General features: G+C 33.3%; 1 protein-coding gene across 2 annotated transcripts; it reads left to right on the top strand.

Moving 5' to 3' along the window:
- The first annotated feature begins 109 nt into the window (after positions 1 to 109).
- On the top strand, positions 110 to 21,204 carry LOC117120142 (TNF receptor-associated factor 3-like). Of its 2 annotated transcripts, XM_033265162.1 has the most exons (10): positions 110 to 2,142; positions 2,894 to 3,064; positions 3,489 to 3,612; positions 4,847 to 5,171; positions 8,062 to 8,133; positions 11,511 to 11,588; positions 15,820 to 16,053; positions 17,311 to 17,497; positions 18,304 to 18,632; positions 19,217 to 21,204. In XM_033265162.1, exons 2-10 carry the CDS (start codon positions 3,019 to 3,021, stop codon positions 19,442 to 19,444), a joined length of 1,623 nt encoding a protein of 540 aa, XP_033121053.1. In that variant the 5' UTR covers positions 110 to 2,142; positions 2,894 to 3,018; the 3' UTR covers positions 19,445 to 21,204. The 2 variants fall into 2 exon arrangements, with proteins under 2 accessions (XP_033121053.1, XP_033121052.1); XM_033265161.1 differs by lacking the exon at positions 3,489 to 3,612 and having other exon boundaries at positions 111 to 2,142; positions 2,894 to 3,188.
- Positions 21,205 to 22,014: the final 810 nt, after the last annotated feature.

Below are 22,014 nucleotides of genomic sequence, written 5' to 3'. Positions count from 1 at the left end.
ATATATATATATACATATATATATATATATATACATCTCTATATATATCTCTGTATATATACATACCTCTTGAGAGGTGTCTAGTATTGCTAAAAGTAGATTATTGAGTACACGAACGTTTTCGGGCATCGCCCTTCATCAGGTACGGTATACGTACAGATATAAATAATACGCATTATATTTATTTATACTTGTACACTTGAAAATGTTGATTGTGAACGACCCCTTATAGCACTTGTTTGATCAAGATTATTGTTGCTAATAATAGTTAATTTCAATGCATGTATATTTAGCGGTTTATTTCTTGTTAAATATTATAAATTCTGATTTTTTTTTCGCGTTGAAAATGTATATGTAAAATGTTAAAAGTTTATAATTCATTAAAAATTTCCCGGTGTTTATATTGACGAATTTTTTAACTTTTTCCACTCACGTAAATTATATTCCAACTAAAGTGTCACAAGTTATTGGTGCCTAGGCCTAAATAAGGCGAAGACGGTATTGCCGACTTCCATTTTATTAAATACGGCCTAGTCCTATATAGTTTCTGGTTGTGCCACACATAAACTATGCAGTCTTATGTTGGGGTATGGCAAACCCAACACTCCAAATCGTACCTATTAATTTAAAAAAAAAAAAAAAAAAAAAAAAAAAAAAAAAATTATTGTTTGTAAAGTCAACTATTATCATGCATCAATTCCTTTATTTATTTCTACTACTAGGTCTTTAAATATTTTTGACATCCACTGTAAACCCATTGCTATTTTTATGTTTTTAATAGGATAAAAATACTTTACCACAAATTTTCAAAGAGTGAGTGATATCCACAATCGTTTTACTAGAAGCAATGAAATGACCATTTAAAATAAATCTTAGAAGAATAACTCTTGGTTTAAAGTCCATTAGTTACACGGGAGCTAAACTGTGGAATAATCTTCCAGCCTGTATAAAACAATCATCAAATTTACATTTATTTAAAAAAAAGTATAAATAATCATTTTTTGAAAAAAGTCACAATAGTTCATATATAGGCATATTTAGTTTAAGTACTTATTATGTAAATACAACGTATGATTTTTGTGTTTCTTTTTCTTTATATTTATTTGTTTCTTTTTTAGGTATTTTATTTATTTATTTATTACTTTTCATCTATATTATTATTGTTATACGATATTTATAGGCCTAGTGTTTTTTTTTAAATTATAATTCTATGTAATTATTCTTGTTCAATGGTCTCAGCTTGAAAGCTTTGCTTTATTTGAGTTCCCTTTTCCATTAATCCTGAATCAGAAATGTACATTTCAGTGTTTGTTTTATTAGGAAATAAAGATTTACTTACTATAATGCATTCCAACGGATCTCACCATAACGTCCTCAATCGTCTCCTGGCTTTCAAAAGAACCCCCTTTCTTCTAAAGAAACCTTGTTCAATTTAGTCTAATTATTAGGCAAAGGCCTATCGAAATAATTTTTTTAAGATAACGAAATTTAATGCTTAATTAACAGCTCCATTAAAATATAATCAGTCTTTTTTTTCCCCTAAATGTAGTACCTAAACCCTAAATAACATAATTATATATGATTATATAAAATACAGATTTAAAAACAGCAAAAATAACGCACCCCGTCCTGTCAGTCCGATTCAATTCTCTAATTTAATTGTTTAAAACTCCTAGTTTTATAGTGGTATTGATACAGATGGATTCTTAAATTTTTGGAAAGTTGGAAGTATTAATTTATATACCTAGGCGGCCTCCGTGGTGTAAACAAGGTAATGACCTTGGTATCAACTATAGCAACTTATAATAACTTTATGGTATAAACCAGGCATCGAGTGTCGTAAAAACATATCTACCAAGGACTTGTCAGCACTCGTAATAGGCCTACTAACCACTCGCTAATGCCGCAGCCAATCAAACAGACCAATGATTTGGGATTTCCCCATTGTTGCACTGCTGTGTATACAATACCTGGAATTCTATTTTTGTAACCTTCAAATTTCCAAAATCATCATCATCAGTTATTCTTGCACATCATTTGAAAGAGTGAGGCCTAGACGTTAACATTCTGTGCTATGGATATCAAACTTAACCAATGTTTTTATCTATTTTATTACTTTACATAATAGCAGAGAATTTGAAGGTCAGTAAAAATTTTTTTTTTTTGGCAACATCATGTTTTAAGCAACTTATTAGCCTGCAGTGGCTATACAATGGCCTAGCTAGGCCTAGGCCTAGGCCTAGCTGCAAATACAGGCAGGGATGGCCTAGCTAGTGTGTAGAATTAAGCCTCTTCATTGGTTTGGTACTAAAATGATCTTAATTCCTATCTCTTGTTATCTATAGGAACTTAATTTAACAGCTGCGATCACATCTGGATTGATTGTGTGGGCGGGAAAGTTTAGGAATACATCTAGAATTTCCTAGTTAGTGGGGTTTTCCCGAGGTTAATTCTATTGACAGTAGGTAGCCTAGGCCTACAGGCCCGTGACCAATGCCAAATCCACTTTACTAGTTTACTACCGTATTAGCTGTCATAACTTTGTTCATTAACACTTTGAGTTAAAATTGGATCGGAGACAGAGGGTCCGGGGCATTGCTCCTGGAAATTAGCCCCGGACCGGAAATAACCTCTGTGGAGTTTTTGGGTGATCAATAATATTATTTTTCTTTCTTTCTTTTTTTTTTTTTGCCCTTTGAAGGGAGAACCAGTGCCTCTCCTAAATCCGCCGCTGGTAACAGACAAAATTGTTATTTGATTGATACTGCTATAACAAGGCGGAATTTTTATTCAGTACAATAATAAAAATGTTTTTTTGATATTTTTGTATTATACATTTTGACTGAAATTTATTGTTAATAATATATTTTTTGTTTGTATTATATTTCCATAGCAATTACCACGGACCATTGAGATTCCATGTATTATATCGGATACAACAAATAATAATTACAACATTTCTTTGCATTTTAAAAAGTCACTGTTTGTGCCTATAAGGATATTAAGGAGGTTTGTATCATGGAGGCGAAAGAAAAATATATAATAGACTTGCCCAAAATACAAGGCATTCCGTTACATTTTTTCTGTGATAAAATTGAAGAGGAATTTATTTGCACTGCTTGTCAAAGTGTATTGAGGAATGCAAAGCAGGCATCTTGTGGCTGTCGTTTCTGTAATTTTTGTATACCGTAAGTAGACAATTAATTTCTTAAATTATAAACTTTAAGTCATAGTTATTTGAAAATTTCAGTAGCAACTTTTTGAATACCCTCTTCCATGTTACAGGCAGTGTTTGCTTTAGGGTATGCATTCAGATGGCCAAACCAACAGATGATCTGACGATCATCTGGAGGCCAGCAGGAACGCTAGGTCCCAATCAAGACCCAGGGGGAAGCCCTAACAATGGTACACCAAGCCCATTGGCACCCAGAAAACCTTTGGCAAATTAAACTATTCTGAGATATTTTAAAACATCTTTTAAATACAAGGCATTCCGTTACATTTTTTCTGTGATAAAATTGAAGAGGAATTTATTTGCACTGCTTGTCAAAGTGTATTGAGGAATGCAAAGCAGGCATCTTGTGGCTGTCGTTTCTGTAATTCTTGTATACCGTAAGTGGCCAATTGATTTCTTAAATTATTAGTTACTTGAAAATTTCAGTAGCAACTTTTTGAATACCATCTTCCAAGTTACAGGCAGTGTTTGCTTTAAGGTATGCATTCAGATCGCCAAACCTGTCCGACAGATGATCTGACGATCATCTGGAGGCCAGCAGGAACGCTAGGTCCCAATCAAGACCCAGGGGGAAGCCCTAACAATGGTACACCAAGCCCATTGGCACCCAGAAAACCTTTGGCAAATTAAACTATTCTGAGATATTTTAAAACATCTTTTAAATCCATGTCCCCCTCCCCAACTTCCACCCCTCCCCCTCACCAAAAAAAATATATACAGTATATTTTTGGTGTGATGGGTAATGGCAGGACCTATGGAAGGACATTATGATATGGAATTAAGGAATCAGCTCACTTGTCAGTCACCAAAATTGTTTGCCCCTGACCAGACGTGACAAAATAAATTGTTTCAAACAATAAACAGCCTTGTGGAGTGCAGTAAACCGTAAAGAATAGCAATTGATGGCTCACTTTTTCTTGGATTTCATGTTTCATTAGTATTTTGACATACATTTTGTCCAGGGCAGTCGTAATTGTGGTTAGCCAATCTATGTTAGCATTGTAGTGAAAACCATTGTCCCAGGGATTATGCAATAGCCAGAATCACTCAAGCCTGTCTTTTCATTGTAAGCATGAATAATACCTGGGGACCAGAAAACAAACTCTTACCTCAGCCCTAACCATGGCGGGTCTAAGGTTACCTTAGATACTTTTGGCCCCTAAATGTATTGCCCTGATATCCAGTGTTATATCATAGACTAAAAAATGCTACACTAATATTTTATATTATTCAAAAATAGTTGCATATTAATTCAATATGAGTTGAAGTGAATTGTATAGCTTGGTGGTTAATTTCCTTGCTTTCCAATCCCTGGGTCCTGGGTTCAAATCCTGTCGCAGAAATAGGATTTTTTTTCTCACGACCAAAAATTGGTTGTTTTGAAAGGGATTGCCACTGAAAAAAATGATTTAAAATAGGGTTATTAGGAGGGGAATATGTAAGCCAGGTCAGTTGCTGAATCAAGCCAATTATAAGGTACCTAGATTATTTTGGATGTTTCATTTTAACATGCATTGCATTTGTTGACCCACAGAAATTTGGTATGTCAACTTTATTATAATTGCAGAATAATAACTTATATAAATTTGTTATGTTTTTCCTATTTTTTAGGAATGAAACAACATGCCCATCCTGCAAGGATCAATTTAACAAGGATGAAATTACGGACGATTTTTATGCAAGAAGACGCTTGCGTAAAAAGAAAATGTCTTGTTTAAACAAACACAATGGATGTGTAGCTACTTTTGAATACAAAGATTTAGATGATCATCTAAAAAATTGTGACTTTGCTATAGTAAACTGTATACACTTCAAAAGCGGATGCCGGACTAAAATTTTTCGAAATCATTTAACGAAACATTTAGAAAAAGAATGTGAATTTCGTTTAGTTACCTGTCAATATTGCGAGAGGAAAATTTCATTTAAAGACCTCAAGGTAAATTTCTTAAAATATTATTTATGTTAAATTTTACAACTACTGCTAAAAACACTGCATGTTTTCTTTGTACTTTACTACTGCATACCCATACAAAAATCTCAACATTTACCATGCTACCTTTGTCCAGAGCTTAAGAGGAAAGTGTCCAGAAAAATCTATCCAAATCATTTTTGTTGACACTTGCAGGTTACATCAGCAATGGAAAACTGCAAATCACCAATCTTTCATCACTTCGTAAATTTGGTTTCACTCTATGAATTTTTGTAGATTGCATGACCCTAGACACTGTCACATCTTTCTACAAAAGGCCAACAAGAAGAATCTACTGTATGACTCTAAACGTTGTGACTACAGTACATCCCAGTTCATGCACCCACTTTGTAAATGCATATTATAATTTTAGCTATTGGCTGCTGAAAGATATCATTATCTAATATGTTTTTTTTTGGCCAACTGTGTGTTTCCTTCCATCTTGTTATGGCAACTACCAACACACATTTTTAGATGATGATAATAATATTGATTATTAATTGATGGCTTGAAACTCTAGAGGAGATTTTGTGTTAACATTACAAAGTATACCCAAGATTATAGATGCCTCATTTATCATTCCTCAAAATGTACTTTGTGATTTGCTAATTCTATCGATTTAAAAAACCAAAACCAACAATTTTCACGAGTAAATTGAGCATGTGCATGTTCGGAATGCCGCCCTTTATGTGTAATATTGATTTAGCAAAGGTAACAATGGATCTGAAATTCCCTTTCCTGAACCTGTTTATTGGAACGCATTATAGGTCTACCTCTAAATGTTTCAACACTTTTTCCCATGACGAAGTATCTCCAAACAAATCATATGAACTTGGTTACTTTGAAGAGCGATTTGAGAGCACCCTGTAGTAGCAACTTTGTCTCTAGGCCTACTGATCAACTCTGTCAAATTCTTTGAGATTATTTTGTTCCATTGCTGGCAATGCACCTTGTACATCATCTGCAGGGCTGATGCTATAATGATTTAGTGCACTCATCTTCAAGAATGTTTACCTGGTTGGTCCCATGTGCAACATTGCCCAGGTGCAATTCATGTTAAAGAAAGCAGCATCTGTACACCAAAAAAAGAAAAGAAAAGAGATTAGGATGATTGTTTCCTGGTGCGTTTACATCAGAAGGACCTAACTAAAAATAATTCTTTGCATTTTTGTGGTGTATAGGCCTACTTGGTATACTGTATTTTATGCCAAAAAAAACCCAAAAAAACCAAATACAATGAACAATAAAATATGGCACACAATAACTTTATTCCTGTCAACTATGTCCTTCTTGACTGCAAGTGAAGCTGATGCACTTGCTTTACTCTTATGCGAATTCACTTGCATGTAGTGGGATCCAGGGTTTGACCAGAACACGTAAAAAAAATCTGTTTTTGCATAATGCATAGTCCATCAGCAGATGGCTTGTTTATCGTTCGCTTTGGGTATTGGCCAGTTTCTGATTTTTTGCAGTGTGAAGTTAATGCACAGCCAATCAGAGCTCAGGAAATCCATCATCAATTGTGAGCTGTTCAACATCCACTAACCAGTCAATGTCAGTTTTATTAGCATCACATTTCTATTCTTTTTGCATTCCGTGTAAATTTGACATCAAAAATGTCTTGTCTTCATTCTGTTCTCTCTAAAGACAGTATAATTTGTATTGATCTCAGCTATTCTTGAAAAACATTATTACATATTTTTTAATTCCATATTTTTTAAATTTATGAACTATTGATTATATTTTTTTTTGGTACAGTAAGGTTGCAATATTACTGTACTCCATTGTACAACTCTAATCAATTTTTTAACATTCGATCCAACTCATTGCATATTACACAATACAGTAGCTTGAAAAAAAATGTCCAAATCGTAAAAACAAAGTGAATATTGTACTTCACCAATAATATACTGTACTGTAGCTAAGTTAAAAGAGTAACAAAACAATAATCAGGGGTGGTTCCAGAATTATTTAAACGAGTGGGCATCCATTTCATACATACAGTAAAATAATGTGTGTAAAAAAAGACGGCAGTGACAAAACCGACCTGAGCCCCTTCCTAAATCTGCACCTGATAATTGGAGGACCTTGCATTTTGAAAATTTGTATTTTTCAAAAACATCTTTACAGTAAGTACTGTAGGCCTATTGTTGATGGAAGTGTTTCGTCCACACCATACAGTAGTTAATATACTGTATGTCAGGAGCGGATCCAGAGATGTCCAATAGGGGGATTGAACAAGGGGGGGGGCGATCGAATTAATACTACCCTGGGGGTCCGGGGGAATTTTTGTTTTCTACAGTAGACGCCCAAAAATAACCTCTAAAGCGTTTTGGGGGATAAATTTTTTTCTTTTTCTTTGTTTTGTTTTGTTTTTCTTTTTTTAAACCTTCCACAAGGGTGGTAAATCCACCCCTGTATGTGCTTCATCTATTCTTTTAAACTGTATCATTTTGCAGTAACATGAAATAATGGCTATGGGAAATTCCACTGTGTTTTCCCCATCTGTGTTTACCATTAAACAATGACTTGTAATGGTAAAGTGTAAAAGTGTAAATTATGCAAAGACAAGTCAAGTCATGCACATACTGTAGATTGTTTCCTATCCATCATTTTCGTTATTTTGAAATTTGTTGCAGCCCAAGCTATTTTCAGTTCATCAGTCATGATGTTAAAAACAGACATTCCGTCCGAGTGGGACTCATTCAAAAATTTGAGGGGGTTCGCTAGAAAACAGGGGGGTTCGCTAGAAAAGGGGGGTTCGCCCGAACCATAAAAACCCCCCCTGGCTACGGGCCTGGTCAATTATAAGTTTGTGAAATGTTTCTTACATACTATACTTTTTTTATCTCCACAGGACCATAGTTGTGAAAATAAACCTGTTGATTGTCCAAATAAGTGCAACTCAGCTGCAATGGCATCAGAAGAGGTACAAATTCCTATTTATGAATTTCTTTGCAACTGACCATATCATTGATAACTAAAACCATTATAAATCATCCAGCTTATGACAGATGTGAAAATGTGTAAAATTGGTGAATCAAAAAATTGTTTACATTCGCTTTGATTATCTTATTCTGATAGACAATGAGTAGCAAAAATATCAGATACTTCCTAAATTATGTCATTCTTGCAAAAGGAACTTAAAAATACAAATTCATGTTACCATAAATAATGAATTGGTTTGAAATTGTGATACTTTAAAAGAATTTAAACTTTGTATAAGTTATTCTAGAATGCATTGTTTTTTTCAGCTTAGCTTGAACAGGTCCTTACAATGTCTGATCATTCTATATTTCAATTAACATTTTTTTAGCGAAAATATAACTTTTCTTGCGAGTTAAAAAGCTCTTTTCTAGCGAGCACTCAAAAAGCTTTCACAGGGCTGGTTAATGCAGCGGTGAAATGTTTTTTTGTTTTTTTTTTAAATTTCAGTTGTTTTCCTCTTAGTTTTTTTTGTGGGGTATTCATAATTTAATAATAAAAATAATAACAATAATAATAATAATATCTATAATAATAAGTCAGACTTATATAGTTAGTTTAATTTAGGTTTTTTTCATTTTTTTTGTTATAACACATACAGTATTATGTGTTTAGTAACACTAACATTTATTGTTATTTTTATTCGTAAATAATAATGCTTGTAGATTTTAAAATTAGCTACAGTAGACATAATTTCTGAATTTGTTTCACTTTGTTTTTAACTTGAAGTGGATAACAACATATTTGATGTTTTTTAAAAAGATGTAAAATACAGATCTGTTAATAAGGAGCATTCAATTAGTACGGGACACGACGCTAAAACGGATTCACTCATGCGGGATCATTCTACATTTTCAATCATGTGTAATCATTCTACGTTCTGTGCACAACATAGATTTGGTCAAATTGCATCCTAGAATCCATGTGATGAGGAAAACTTAATATTCTCACATGAGCAGCTGACTTTTTAGTGACGTTATTACGTTCTACCTCCCACCGCTTCATGAAATCGAAGGCTCAATAATATCTTTAGACTGTCCCATTTTCTATAGCCTCAATTAAAAATATTGAGTGAGAATATATTTTTTTCTCACAAATCGGTTTCACAGGGCTGGTGAATGTAGCGCTGTAAAAATAATCCTTAAATTTTGTTTAATATTGATCCTTTTTAAACAAGTCATTAAATTTTTCATTTGAAATAAATATTTGAACATTTACCTGATTTTCAAGCAAGATGGTAAAATACATTATTTCTATTAATATCTTTGTGGTTATATGTGCCACAATAAAATTTTTTTTTTATCTGATACTGTAAGTGCATTAAACTTCATTGCGTGACAAGAATAACATGTGACTTCATAAGTTTATAGATAGATAATATGTAATATTTACTTTGATAAAAATAATCTCACTAAAGCAAACAAAAACAATTGTGAAGTGATTAAGTATTGCAGTAAACGTATCAGTTTCTTAGTTAAAGATCATTATGGTCTGCATGTTATCACTTGTTTTTGTTCTTTTTTTGTTTTTACTTCTTTCCTTGCAAAGACTGAAAGCAGCAGAAATTACCATGATTTTATGGTACCTTGATTCCCAGGTGTTAACAGAAAATATTCTTTAAAAGAGAATTTTAATTGTGAAACAAAACATTCTAGCATTTTTTCCGCATCATTACTAATTGAGATTAGGAATGGATCCAGGGTTGAAGATTGGCCAATCAAACATTCAATCAATTTTTTTTTTTTTTTTTTTTTTTTTTTTTTTCTTCCCGAATTTTATTTTTACTGTTAAGCGCATCATAATGCGCTATATAAGCCAAAATTATTATTATTATTATTTACTACTAACGGTCTTGCACTACTTTCATTAACTCTTGATCATGCTTTCACATTTGGCTGGGGAACAGTATTATATAAAATTGCAAATTTTTAATACAGTAGTCAAAAAAGAGATGATGGACTTCTGAACCTCTGTTCTACTACCAGTGACTATGTATTTATTTGTATAAAGAGCTGTTTTTGGAGGAATGTAATTTTTAAATATATTATTTTTAGAATTGTTGCTTAGTCAAAGGTCTATAGAATTATTTTTCTGTCCTATACAAAACGTGATCCGTTATATAAAAAGTATAATACGCCTATTATGATAACCTTTGATACCTGTGGGGCCCACAGTGTTTACCATACATAACGTAGGCATCTATAACAATAGAGATAGTGATTATAGCGTTGCCTGAACTACGACGAAAATAGCCTCCAACACACATACGTTTTGTACTTTAGAAGAAAACACCCCATTATAATGGAGTTTGAACTGTTGACTAGTTACCTCTAATGAAAATACTGCTGAACAATTCAAAAAAATTTTATAAAAAGAAATATGACGTCTTGTTGTTTACTCACTCTTTTTTGTATTAGTACATGAACATAAAGAGAGAGAAAATGAAAGCCCTGTAAAATATAACTCTCATGAATCGTAAATAATGGCAATAATAATCATCACTATTCATAAGTCAGATATAAATATCACAGAAGGTTTGCTAATTATTTATTTATAGGACTGATTGAAAATCCGTAAAATTCTAGTATTAGCACATCCACAGATAGAATTGATTACATATCTGGTTAACATGGGAACAACTATAAACAAAATGAAATTCATCTATCTACTCTCACCATTAATAGTATTCTAAGTAGATTGATTATTTGCCACTGCAGGGACAGCATATCTTCTATACTTTCTGGGTTCAACTGTTGGATTATGGGCCTAATTTACTTATTGATTGTTGAGATCCATGAATTTCTTTGACCTCTTTATGTCTTCCCAAGTGCTCTCTGGAAAGGAACTTACAATTAATATCATTAACAATTTACCACAGACTATCAATATACAATTTGAAACACAAGCTCCATAAATTTCACAGTTGCCAGGTTGGGAGAACTTGCTGGCATGAGAGTCCAGACCCATCTCAACCCTGTTCCCCCTGGTATCGTCAGCTGACGACCATCAGCGCAGTGTGTTCTGGGCTTAAAATGTTAATCATTGTACCCAAAAGCAAAATTGAAATTGGTAAAGATATATTTTTCATAGAAAATAAACTATAACAATTTCATTTAACATTGATTTGCTCCTTCAAAATCACAAGCTATAAATAGCATCCAATATAAAGGTAGGAAGGTTAAGGTAGCCTCAGTTATGAAAAATTAACAGGCCTTGTCGTGAATTAAAAATGTCTGCACTATTAATAATATTTTATGAATAGTATATACTACATGGTTGTTTTTATATTAACATTTTTTTCCATTTTAATTTCTGTTTTAGTTACAAAATCATCTAATAAATGATTGTCCTCTTGCGTTGGTTCCATGTGAGTTTGAAAAAATATGCTGTAATATGAAGGTTAGCTTATCAATTTTCATCATTTTTTCATGTCGTGTATTTGTAAGTTTATCAATACTAGAAAGGAGGTGGTGCACTTTGAATTATGTATATGCAGAGTCATAATAGATAGTAAGTGATTTGCAGTTTTGAAATACTGTGATTCAAACCTGTTTATCCAGTTATAGAAACATTGTAATATTACCTTTATGGACTCTAAAGGAAATGCTCAGTATTACAGATTGGTGATTGCGTGTAGATTAGGCCTATGGCGTGTCCGTTATTGTTATTAGCTATTGTTTTTGCATGCTCAACTCACCTTGACTTAGTTGACTATCAAGGCCTTATTTCCACTTTTCATTTGTTGGTTCCCATGCAACCAACATACATCATAAAGGCCCTATTTTAACTTTTCATTATGTTGGTTTCAATGCAACCGACATGTCATAAAGTATGTGTGTGCGTACATCCATGGATATGTGATAATTACGCTGAATTTTTCAAACAGATTTCTTTACATTGTGTTTAGTATCTCCCATTAAAATTTATATTATGATTTTATTTTTGTTTCAAATTTATAGCTATACAAATATGAACCAGGGACGGATTTAGGGGGGCCAGCCCGGCCCCGGCCCCCCCTTTTGGGAGGTTAAAAAAGGAAAAAGAAAGAAAAAGAAAGAAAAAAATGATAGCCCAGAATGCTTCAAATGTTATTTTCGGGCGTCTAGAACAAAAAAATTTCACGGAGGCATGCCCCCTGACCCCCTAGGTCATTGTTGTCTCGATCAGCCCAAATTTCGGCCCCCCCTTTCGGCCCCCTCTTTTGGGCATCTCTGGATCCGCCCCTGTGAACCAAAAGTCCACCACCAATAAATTGATCAGTAGGCGTGTATACAGTATTGTATGCAAATGAGTTGACAGTCTAGACTAGATTACTTGACATAATGACAATTGGAGTGTAGGTAATGCACGATCAACAACATGGCGCCACTTGGGGATGCAGTGGAATTTGAGTGTGATAATGAGTCGAGACTGATGCTGATTGCATTGTTTGCGTTCTTTTGCAGACCTGTACGAAGCACGAGATCCTGTAGACCAAACCCAGTACCGTTACAAATTTAATCGTGCAGGAAATATACTCATGATGCATACTTTTATATTTATTTAAACATAAACACAAAATGTAACACACAGTTGTTTTAAAGAAAAAACACACATAGTGGGAGACCCGTTTATGTTTCCGCTTTTCAACAAGGAGTATACAAATGGGTACCTGGATGTGAAAAAATTTGTAGAAATAATATTAGCTAGTGAATAAACAGCATTAACCCCCATGGTGTGGCAGGGATGTTAATTGCCTATTCTGCATTATTGATTCCATATCTAATGTGCAGGAATAAAAACCTTTGTGAATGAAAATGAATAGCGCTATATAAACATTCATTAAAAAATTCATGTAACGTGACCAAGTTTAATTCCCAAGAACTGCCCTTCAAATATTTAATGTGTCATTTGTTCATATAAAGCATGGGTTCACTTCAAAATGCTAGAGCCTTGGTTCTACAGCATCAAAATTAGGAATTCAATGCTACTAAAATTTCAAGGCATATGACTACTGAGCACCATACTGGTGTTTTTTACAAAGCCATTTTTGCAAAAAGATACAAAGAATATTATTTGCATTAAAATTTAAAAACAAAGAAAGAAAAGATTCAAAATTATAAATGTATTAAAAATGACAATTTAGACAAATTTAATGTGTTATTTTTGTAATATATTTAGTCCAGCTGTCAATTATTGTCTTTCAAAGGTATATAAATATCAATATATTAATGGTAGTAGTTCCAAAATGATTGATATTGTTTAGGTTATTCCATATTTCAGCCCCATAATAGAAAATATTCTTTTTTTATATTCAGGCTTTGGTTTATGTATAATTAAAATGTCATTTGACCTTGTGTCATATAATAATATATATTATATGTTCATGTTTACAAAGAGAAAATAAAATATAGAGTGTGATAAGTGAGTAAATGAAATGGAAAGCTAAATGGAACTGACAGTTGCTGGAGAACCAGGATTAATTTTGATGGAACAAATGTTTCAACACCTTTTTGTTCGTGAATTTTCCCTGCAGAGTGTCATGTGCAAAAATATCACACATACAGTACATGTAATAAATGCAGAGCTATTGATTAACTACCATGATGATTGATTTTAGAATATTAAACAAGAGTGGAGAAATAATGGTGGCATGTAGTTAAAATAATACCTTCAATTTCATACCTCTGAAGCTGCAATGTTCACTAGAGTCAAGATTTAGTAGAGTATTATGTTAAAATAAAGATTTGAATTGAATTGGATTACAGTAGTAGAATGTTTAAACTATGTATTTAAAAATATCTGAGAGGTGTGAACATCTTGCAATACTTTTTTGTTGTGTGTGTGTTTTTCTGGAAACATTCCAGCAACATCCATGCTTTTTGATATTCGCACATCTGAAGATTCTTAATAAACAATTTTAACTTCGAGATAATACATGTTTGAAATCAACGTAGAATTACTGGAAGCATTGTCAAGTACAAACGAGCAGGAAAAATGAAGGAAGAAGAAAGAAATGAAGGGAAGGATGAAAGAGTGCGGATGAATAAATTAAAGGAGAGGTGAAAAGAATAAAGAGAAACTATTGAAGAAAAGTTTAAGACATTTTTACTGATTGTGAAAAAAAAGAACTCTTGTTAATTGGCTTCAAAGAGAGTTATTTAGATGACAGTGTTGACAGGCAATTAGTAAAAAGGAGTTTAGTATGTTCAAAATAGCATGATTGTTTTTAGGAATAGGGCAATACATTAATTCAGTGAGATTATTTTAAAGAATTAACTTTGTGATTTAGGCAAGAAGCTTTAATTTGAAAATTGAAATAATAAATATTTTCCTCATAAATTAACACAGGTTTAAATTAAGTTATACTTTTAGTTATGACTTATATGCTTTAATTTGGCCATTCATTGAATTGTTGGTTCTCAAGATTTACCACTTCTGGTTGTCAGTCCGTTTAGGCGGAAGCAAATGTTAGAGAAAGGAAATTGAGGCAGACGTAATTACTGTACTAAGCTTTCATTTTATTCTGTCTTTGTGGCACTACCATATATTAACGCTTTCATGTTTTTTTTTATGCATTCATGGTTGATTGTTTGCGTGTGGTGACATTAACTGAAAGTGCTTTTTGAACCATGCTATGACAATAGACAGTAGGCCTACAGTAGTTAAGTTAACAAGGCAGCTATAAATTATTCAGTGCAATAGCCCTAGAGGAATGATAAAGATCAATTTATTGACTCAGTTATATGCATTCAGTCAGGGAAAAACCAGTTATGAAGTAAAGTCGTCATTGATGCTTAAGATGCTTGCCTTTTTATCTCAGATATGCCCAAAACCACCTTAAATATAAAATCTGAACAGATCTCGCTTTGTATATGAGTGAAGGAGTGGTCCCACTAAGAGGTTGTGGGAGAATTTGATTATAGAATGTCTTTAAATGCATTTTTCAGAGAGCGAGAAAATTAACAATTTTTAGTTTTTATTGTGGTTTTTGCTCCATGAATTAGTAAAATTGTGGGAAAATTTAACTGCACGTTCAATGATTTCAATAGAAAACACAACAGGAATTATGTCTAGGAGTTCCAATTAAGGCCTACTTAAAACTTTATTACCAAGAAAAGGTACAAAGAAAATGATATAAACATATATGTCCTACTGTGGCCTACTGTACACCAGCATGCAGCAATACTCACATTGCTAATAGTTGATAGAGGAAGTGACGGAAATTTGAGGTTAGAACATTTAACAGAAACAATAGGTTCTTCTAATAATAATAATAATATCTTGAATTTATATGGCACCAATTCAAAACAAGATCAAAGGCACAACGCATGTGAAAAGCCATCGGAAAACAAATAGGTCTTTTCTGTGACTTAAAGTTGCAAATAGATTTGGAAGAAGTTATGTAATTTGGAAACTGGTTCCAAAAAACATGCAGAAGCATAAGTAAAGGAACATAGACCGTAGGTTTTGGTACAGTATTTGGAAGCCTAATGTTATACCAGTACTGAGCTTTAAATTTGAATAAATTAACTAAACAAGATCAAACGTAATAATAATTTACATTAAATGAGGTTTGCCGTCATCTATGCATTGTATTATAAATATATGTTTGGTAATTTGGATTTATTAATGTTTAATTTTCCTTTAGGTTTGCAGGAAAGATTTAGAAGTTCACCAACAAGAATATATGGCAAACCACATTTCTATAATACCAAAAAAGTTTGAGGAGCAGAATCTGATAAATGTTAAACTCTTGCGTGAAAATGCTGATCTGGTATCGAAGTGCGCATTACTCAGCAACAAATACCAAGATGTGTCAGCTGAAAATGAGTTATTAAAGAATAAAATGCAGGCTATGGAAATTCAGATGGCGGACTTAAGGGTAATCAGTGTTTATTTGTTTCAGTCTGTATCAGTAATTACAGAAACATGTAGTAGGCACAAAGCAATGCTATGACTCATGTTGGGAAATTCCAAACACACAAAGGCTGAAAAAAAAAACCCTGCCAACTCACAATTGTGTTTTTAGTTTAATAATTTATTTATTATTTCGTTAAAATGCAGGCACTTTCAGTTTTTAAAATGGTACAGTTACATACAAGCCAGTAAAATAGAAAGAAACAACACACAAAAACAAAATTAAAAGGAAATGCAATGTAAATCATGAGTTATTTTATGTGTGCATTTTGATTGGCTATTGTGATTAAAAATAAATTTGGAAGTGAAATATGTATGGGCACCAATGTATCTACTACAACAGGTTAAATTGTACTACATAAATTATATAATCAAATTTTAAAATAACACAATAAGATATATATGATAAATGAGTCACATGGTTGAGATTTGGTCTTGAATGGCTAGAAAAAATAGATCCAGTGAGCATTTGCAGTTTGTTGGGAACCTGGATTTAATTACAAATAACAGTGTTGTATTAACTCAAAAAGAAAGTACAGTATCATCAAATACAAGTACAGTACCAAGTTATTCAGAATTGTTCATAATAATAATAATAATAATAATAATAATAATAATAATAATAATAACAAATATTTATATAGCACCAATTCAAAATTTGATAAAAAAATTGAACTAGACCTTATTATGTTAATTAACTCTATGATCTCACCAGATGCATCTCAATTCTTGGCGAGACCCAATATTTTATAAATTGAAGTGTTGGGTAGTGAAAAATGGTTGAGAGAAGTAGGCACACAATGATATTAGAAACAACAGCACATGCCTATTCCTCTAAGTTAAAATATATAAATATATATTGTTATTACTCATTGGATTACTGAAAGTATGCAATTACAAAATAACTTAGGAAATATTTAAAAATTTTAATTTAATAATAGAAATAATGAAGCCAACTTTACACACAAACTTTGCATTAATGCACTCATTATTGTAGTCTAAAGTCCCTGTCCAGGCTATAAAATTTTATTTGAAAAAAACATGTGACATGCCTAAATATGGTCATTATGGCATCACATCATGACCATATATAGGAGCATCAAGACTATATATGGGCATACAACAGTTTTTTGTCGAGGAAAAAAATGGGATAATCTAATCTGGACAGAGTTTGAATGATTTTAGGTGTGTATTTAATTAATTCTCATTAAAATTTCTATAGGAATGGGTAAAGGTTATGTTTAAGGAAACACAGAAAAGTCTTTCAAAAACAATTCAGCCGATAACAGAGCAGATTGCAATCCTTAGTGAAGAGCAGAAAGATCAAGCCATAGCTGTTCAAGAGTTGCAGAATATGAAGGCTAGGAATGGCAGAGAACGAGGAAATGAGTTAGCAGCTGACAGAAGAGGTGAACATGAGACACAAATTATGTGGTTGGAAAAGTGATGTTATTGTTGTTGATGATGATGATGATGATGATGATGGTATGTTTGGTGATGTTGTACACTTATGCCAACAAAGGAATGGTAATTGTGGTTCAAATGTGGTGGTGGTTGCAGTGGTAGTGTTGATGGTTATAATTGTTGCTGCAAAAGTGATGTCGGTGGTGATAATGTTGAGGATGATGGTATTTGGTAACGGTGATATGAAGGTGGTGATGGTGGCAGTGTTGAGTAATAGTGTCATCAGTAATGATGGTGGTGGTGGTGGTTGTGGTAATGATGAATATAGTAGTCATGGTGATTATAATAATGTTGATGATTTTTAGTGATGATATGGTAGTATCAATGGTGGTGTTGATAATTATGATAGTTATGATGATGGTGGTGTTTTAGATAATTATGATGATAATATTGATGGTGATGATGAATAACTACTGTACAGTAATGATGATGGTGATGAGGTTGAATGATGTAAGTATCGATGATGGTAAAATTGGTGATGACAATAACAATAATGTTGGTAATAATGTGATGGATGGTGGTGATGATTTCCTAACGGCCACCATTGAGAATTCTGACAGACACTACTAAGAATTCCAACAGACTCAGAATTTTGTACGGACACTACTGAGAATTTAAACGGACAATATCAAGAATTCTATCTAATAAGAATTCTAACGGACACTACTAAGTTAAAAGGTATCAACAGCAAGCCGGTTCTACAGTAATGACCTTGACGGCCCTGATATTTTCATACCTGTACCTCAAACAGATAATGGTGGCTTAGAAACACATGTTACGCTAATGAAAGTGGAATTGTCTGAAGTAAAAACGCGTCTTGCATGTTTGGAAGAAACCAGCTACGACGGCACGCTGTTTTGGAGAATCCCAGACATAGAGAAATCGGTGAGAGAGGCAGTCAGTGGAAAAACAACATCTCTGTACAGTCAGCCATTTTATACCTCACGTTTTGGTTACAAAATGTGTCTGCGATTGTACCTAAATGGCGACGGCATGGGGAGGAACACTCATGTATCATTGTTTTTTGTGATCATGCGGAGCAACTATGATTCATTACTACCATGGCCGTTCAAGCAAAAGGTAAGTGTTGGGATGTTAGGTAGTTTTCGCCACACGACGTTAACCTTAACTTTAACGTTAGTACACAACATGCAGCGCGATAGCTTCGCCCCTTTTGTAAACAAATCAAAATACACATGCGCAAACCCTTAATTAACGTACGTCGAGCACGTGAAATCCTGAAATTAACGTACTCCGCAACGCAAGATGAATAAATTATGACGTCATCCATTAACGTCGTGCGGCGAAAAACTGCCTATTTGTGTTGTTTTAAGGGCAAAGTTTATGCAGGAGTGAACTTTACGTTATTGTGGCTTCAAACTTCAACATTACCTCCCAGTCATCTGATTTTTAAGTTAACTCTTTACAGCTACAATTCCAAACTTGTGTGTGAACCAATTTTAAGCACACTATGTCTGCACTATCAAATTTTATGACAAATGAATGTAATAATGACTATATTTGGATGTAAATTATTACATAATCATGCCCATATATGGGCACTTTACATAGATTTGTCACATAAAAATGTGCAGACATAGCTTTATGTGTGTGAAAAAAAAAATTAAAATATTTTAAGTTTTGAATGTTGTGTTGTTTTTTAGGTGACTTTTATCCTATTGGATCAAGAGACTGGTCAGAGGAGCATGAGTGACTCCTTTCTTCCTGATGGAAACAGCAGCAGCTTCCAGATGCCTAAACGCCACAGAGAAATGAACATTGCATCGGGCTGCCCGCTGTTTGTCAGTAAATGTATACTTCGAGACCCGACTTACGTCAAGCAAGACACCATGTACATCAAGGCAATTGTGGATCCACTGCCTATATGGTGAAGTAAGTGACCATGTGGAGAGTACAAGTGGTTGATGTCAAGAAGGTGAACATATGGTGAAGAAAAGAATGTAAAACTTGATTGTAGCCAGCTGTTTGTATGTAGGGAGAATGCAGTGGATACTTTAAGATCTGACCACAAGAATCAATTTAGCAATTCTCAATCTTGCAAAATATAGATGCCGACTGTATATGCAAGTTGCGCCACGTTCAGATAAGAGATTGGATGATGAGAATGATCAGACAGTAATAACAAAAAACGCTGCGCCTAAGCCAAGACTAATTTTTTGGTTTAGGCGCAGTGACTGTGCTTTTAGTTCAGGCTGACACCAGTATGACTTAGGACAATCTACACAAGATAATGACACAACCAAGTGAAGGAAGCATTGCTACAATAATATAAGCAGGCCTAAATTTTATTTAATTTATCTGATGTTATCTTTGGAAAAGTATACTGCTGGGTTACAGTACATTATATACCACTTTGAAGATGTCATAACTATGTCATCATTAATTCAGTTTAAACAGTTGCATGTTTAAACTGACATTTTGCACCACAATTTACCTTTTCTGTCTGTGTGGTTTAATTTCCCACACAAAAATGTCCGCTGTTGAGCGTACATGTTCTATTGCGAACAAAATGGCATTGCAATGGTTGTTTTTAAACCTTGCACATTACATTTAATTCTCAAAATGAGTCTTGAATGTGCACTTCAAAAACAATCAGTCACTTGATTTAGAATCGTTAAAATAGTGCCAAGTTAGCGAGGGATATAGCAGGCCTAGCCTATGCCTCCTGTCGAACAGCTCAGAGGGTATTGATAAAAGGCCTTTTACTACATGTTATTTGTTATTAATTAGACTAGAGGGTCTTCTAGTTTCCCTCAATTAATCTGAAATGTGGATTGATATTCCCTTCAGGAGATCGAGGCTTTGATGATCAATGTTGTTACAGTATTTTTAGATTGGTAGGTTTCGAATCCCAGATGTTTATTAGTACCTCGGTTTTCTGTTGTGATCTCAGTCTTTGAAAGAAGCGTGATCATAATATAGAATATTATCTTATTTATATAATTTTGTATCAGTTCTTATTTTACTTTCACTCCATTCTATTTGATTGCCTATTGCATATTATAGAGTTATTGACCTCTTTATGTAATAGTTTATGGTTTATATAGCCTGGAAAATTTTGATTTAATTACACTTACACAATCAGATGGCAAAGGTCAATAAATTTGTCTCGTTTTAGAGGCTTAAAATCTGAATGAAAAATCAACAAATGTAAAGTAAAATCAACCAACACAAACAACATTAAAACCCTGCCTATTTCATCCACAAATCAGGAGAAATATACACTTTTCTTATGGGGTCAAGCAGGAAGCATTCACAAATTGCTATGGTATATTTATCATTTTGATGGTTGTTCATGCATGGGGAGGGGGCACCTCTTGAAAAGGTGTTGGAATTTTTAAAGTCCCTGGTAATACTTGGATATCAGATGGTTCCATGTGCTTAACAATGACATGTAACTTTATAGCTACAGTACCGATTCTAACACAAAGGTGATCGTGACATTCACTTACGATAGAGTGCACAAACATCAAAAAACTATTTCAACAAGGAAGCTGTCTAGCCCAGGGGTGTTTTTCTACAGGTTTTTTTATTCAATATCATAGAAAGAAGGAAATGTGAAAAACAAAAATATAAAATCATTGGAATGGTTTTGATTACCGTAAAACCTTGAATTGAAGCCCTGGGCTTTTTTTTTATCCTTTGCGAACTTTGGATGGGATTCTTTTCGAGAAGGCTTCTTTTCAAGATGGGCTTCTTTTCAAGACTACTTTTGCAAAGTAAAGAGGGGGGCTTCTTTTCAAAATGAATGCTGTAAATTTGTAAAACAATAAATAAGGGCACTGTAACATCAATCTGTATCATGGAGTGTATTTAACTGATATTAAATCCCCTAAACTACTGTATAAACCAAGCTTGTATATAATTTATTTTGTTTTCTGAAATTGATGTACAGTGTATGTGACTGTAATATCTCAAACAGAAGCCTATGCTATCTTGAAAAGAATACCATGGGCTTCTTTTCTAGGCTAATTTTGCAAACTAAACCGGGGGGAGGCTTCAATTCGACATGGGCTTCATCTCGAGATTAAGCCCACTGGGCTTAAATTAGAGGTTTTACGGTAACTCACTACTGTATCTATCTCTATCCAATTGAATGAAAAAATCACTTGTGTGTGAACCAATATTAAGCTCGCCCCACACTATCAAATTTCATGTGACAAATTTGTGTGGCATGCCCATATATCGTCTAGATCTCTATATAGCATTTCCAACACACAGTCATTTGCATATTTTTAAGTCAGAATGTCTTTCTATTGAATATATATTGTTGTGTGCATTTCATGTTTTTCTTGGAAATAGATTTCATTTTCTGAGATTTTCTTTATTTTTAACCCCAGGTTATTTTTAGTGCATTTATCTTAAATTTATTAAGTTTTTCTTTTTGTGCCTCTGTCTTTACTTATACCAGGGGGTAGTCATTACAGTTCACCCTCCAATT

The sequence above is a fragment of the Anneissia japonica genome, unplaced genomic scaffold (genome assembly GCF_011630105.1).
Source record: "Anneissia japonica isolate Jap-2015-1 unplaced genomic scaffold, ASM1163010v1 scaffold401_len1656234_cov178, whole genome shotgun sequence".
NCBI classification, from domain to species: domain Eukaryota; kingdom Metazoa; phylum Echinodermata; class Crinoidea; order Comatulida; family Comatulidae; genus Anneissia; species Anneissia japonica.
The sequence above is the reverse complement of the archived record's forward strand: the minus strand, read 5'-3'. Positions and strand labels throughout refer to the sequence as shown.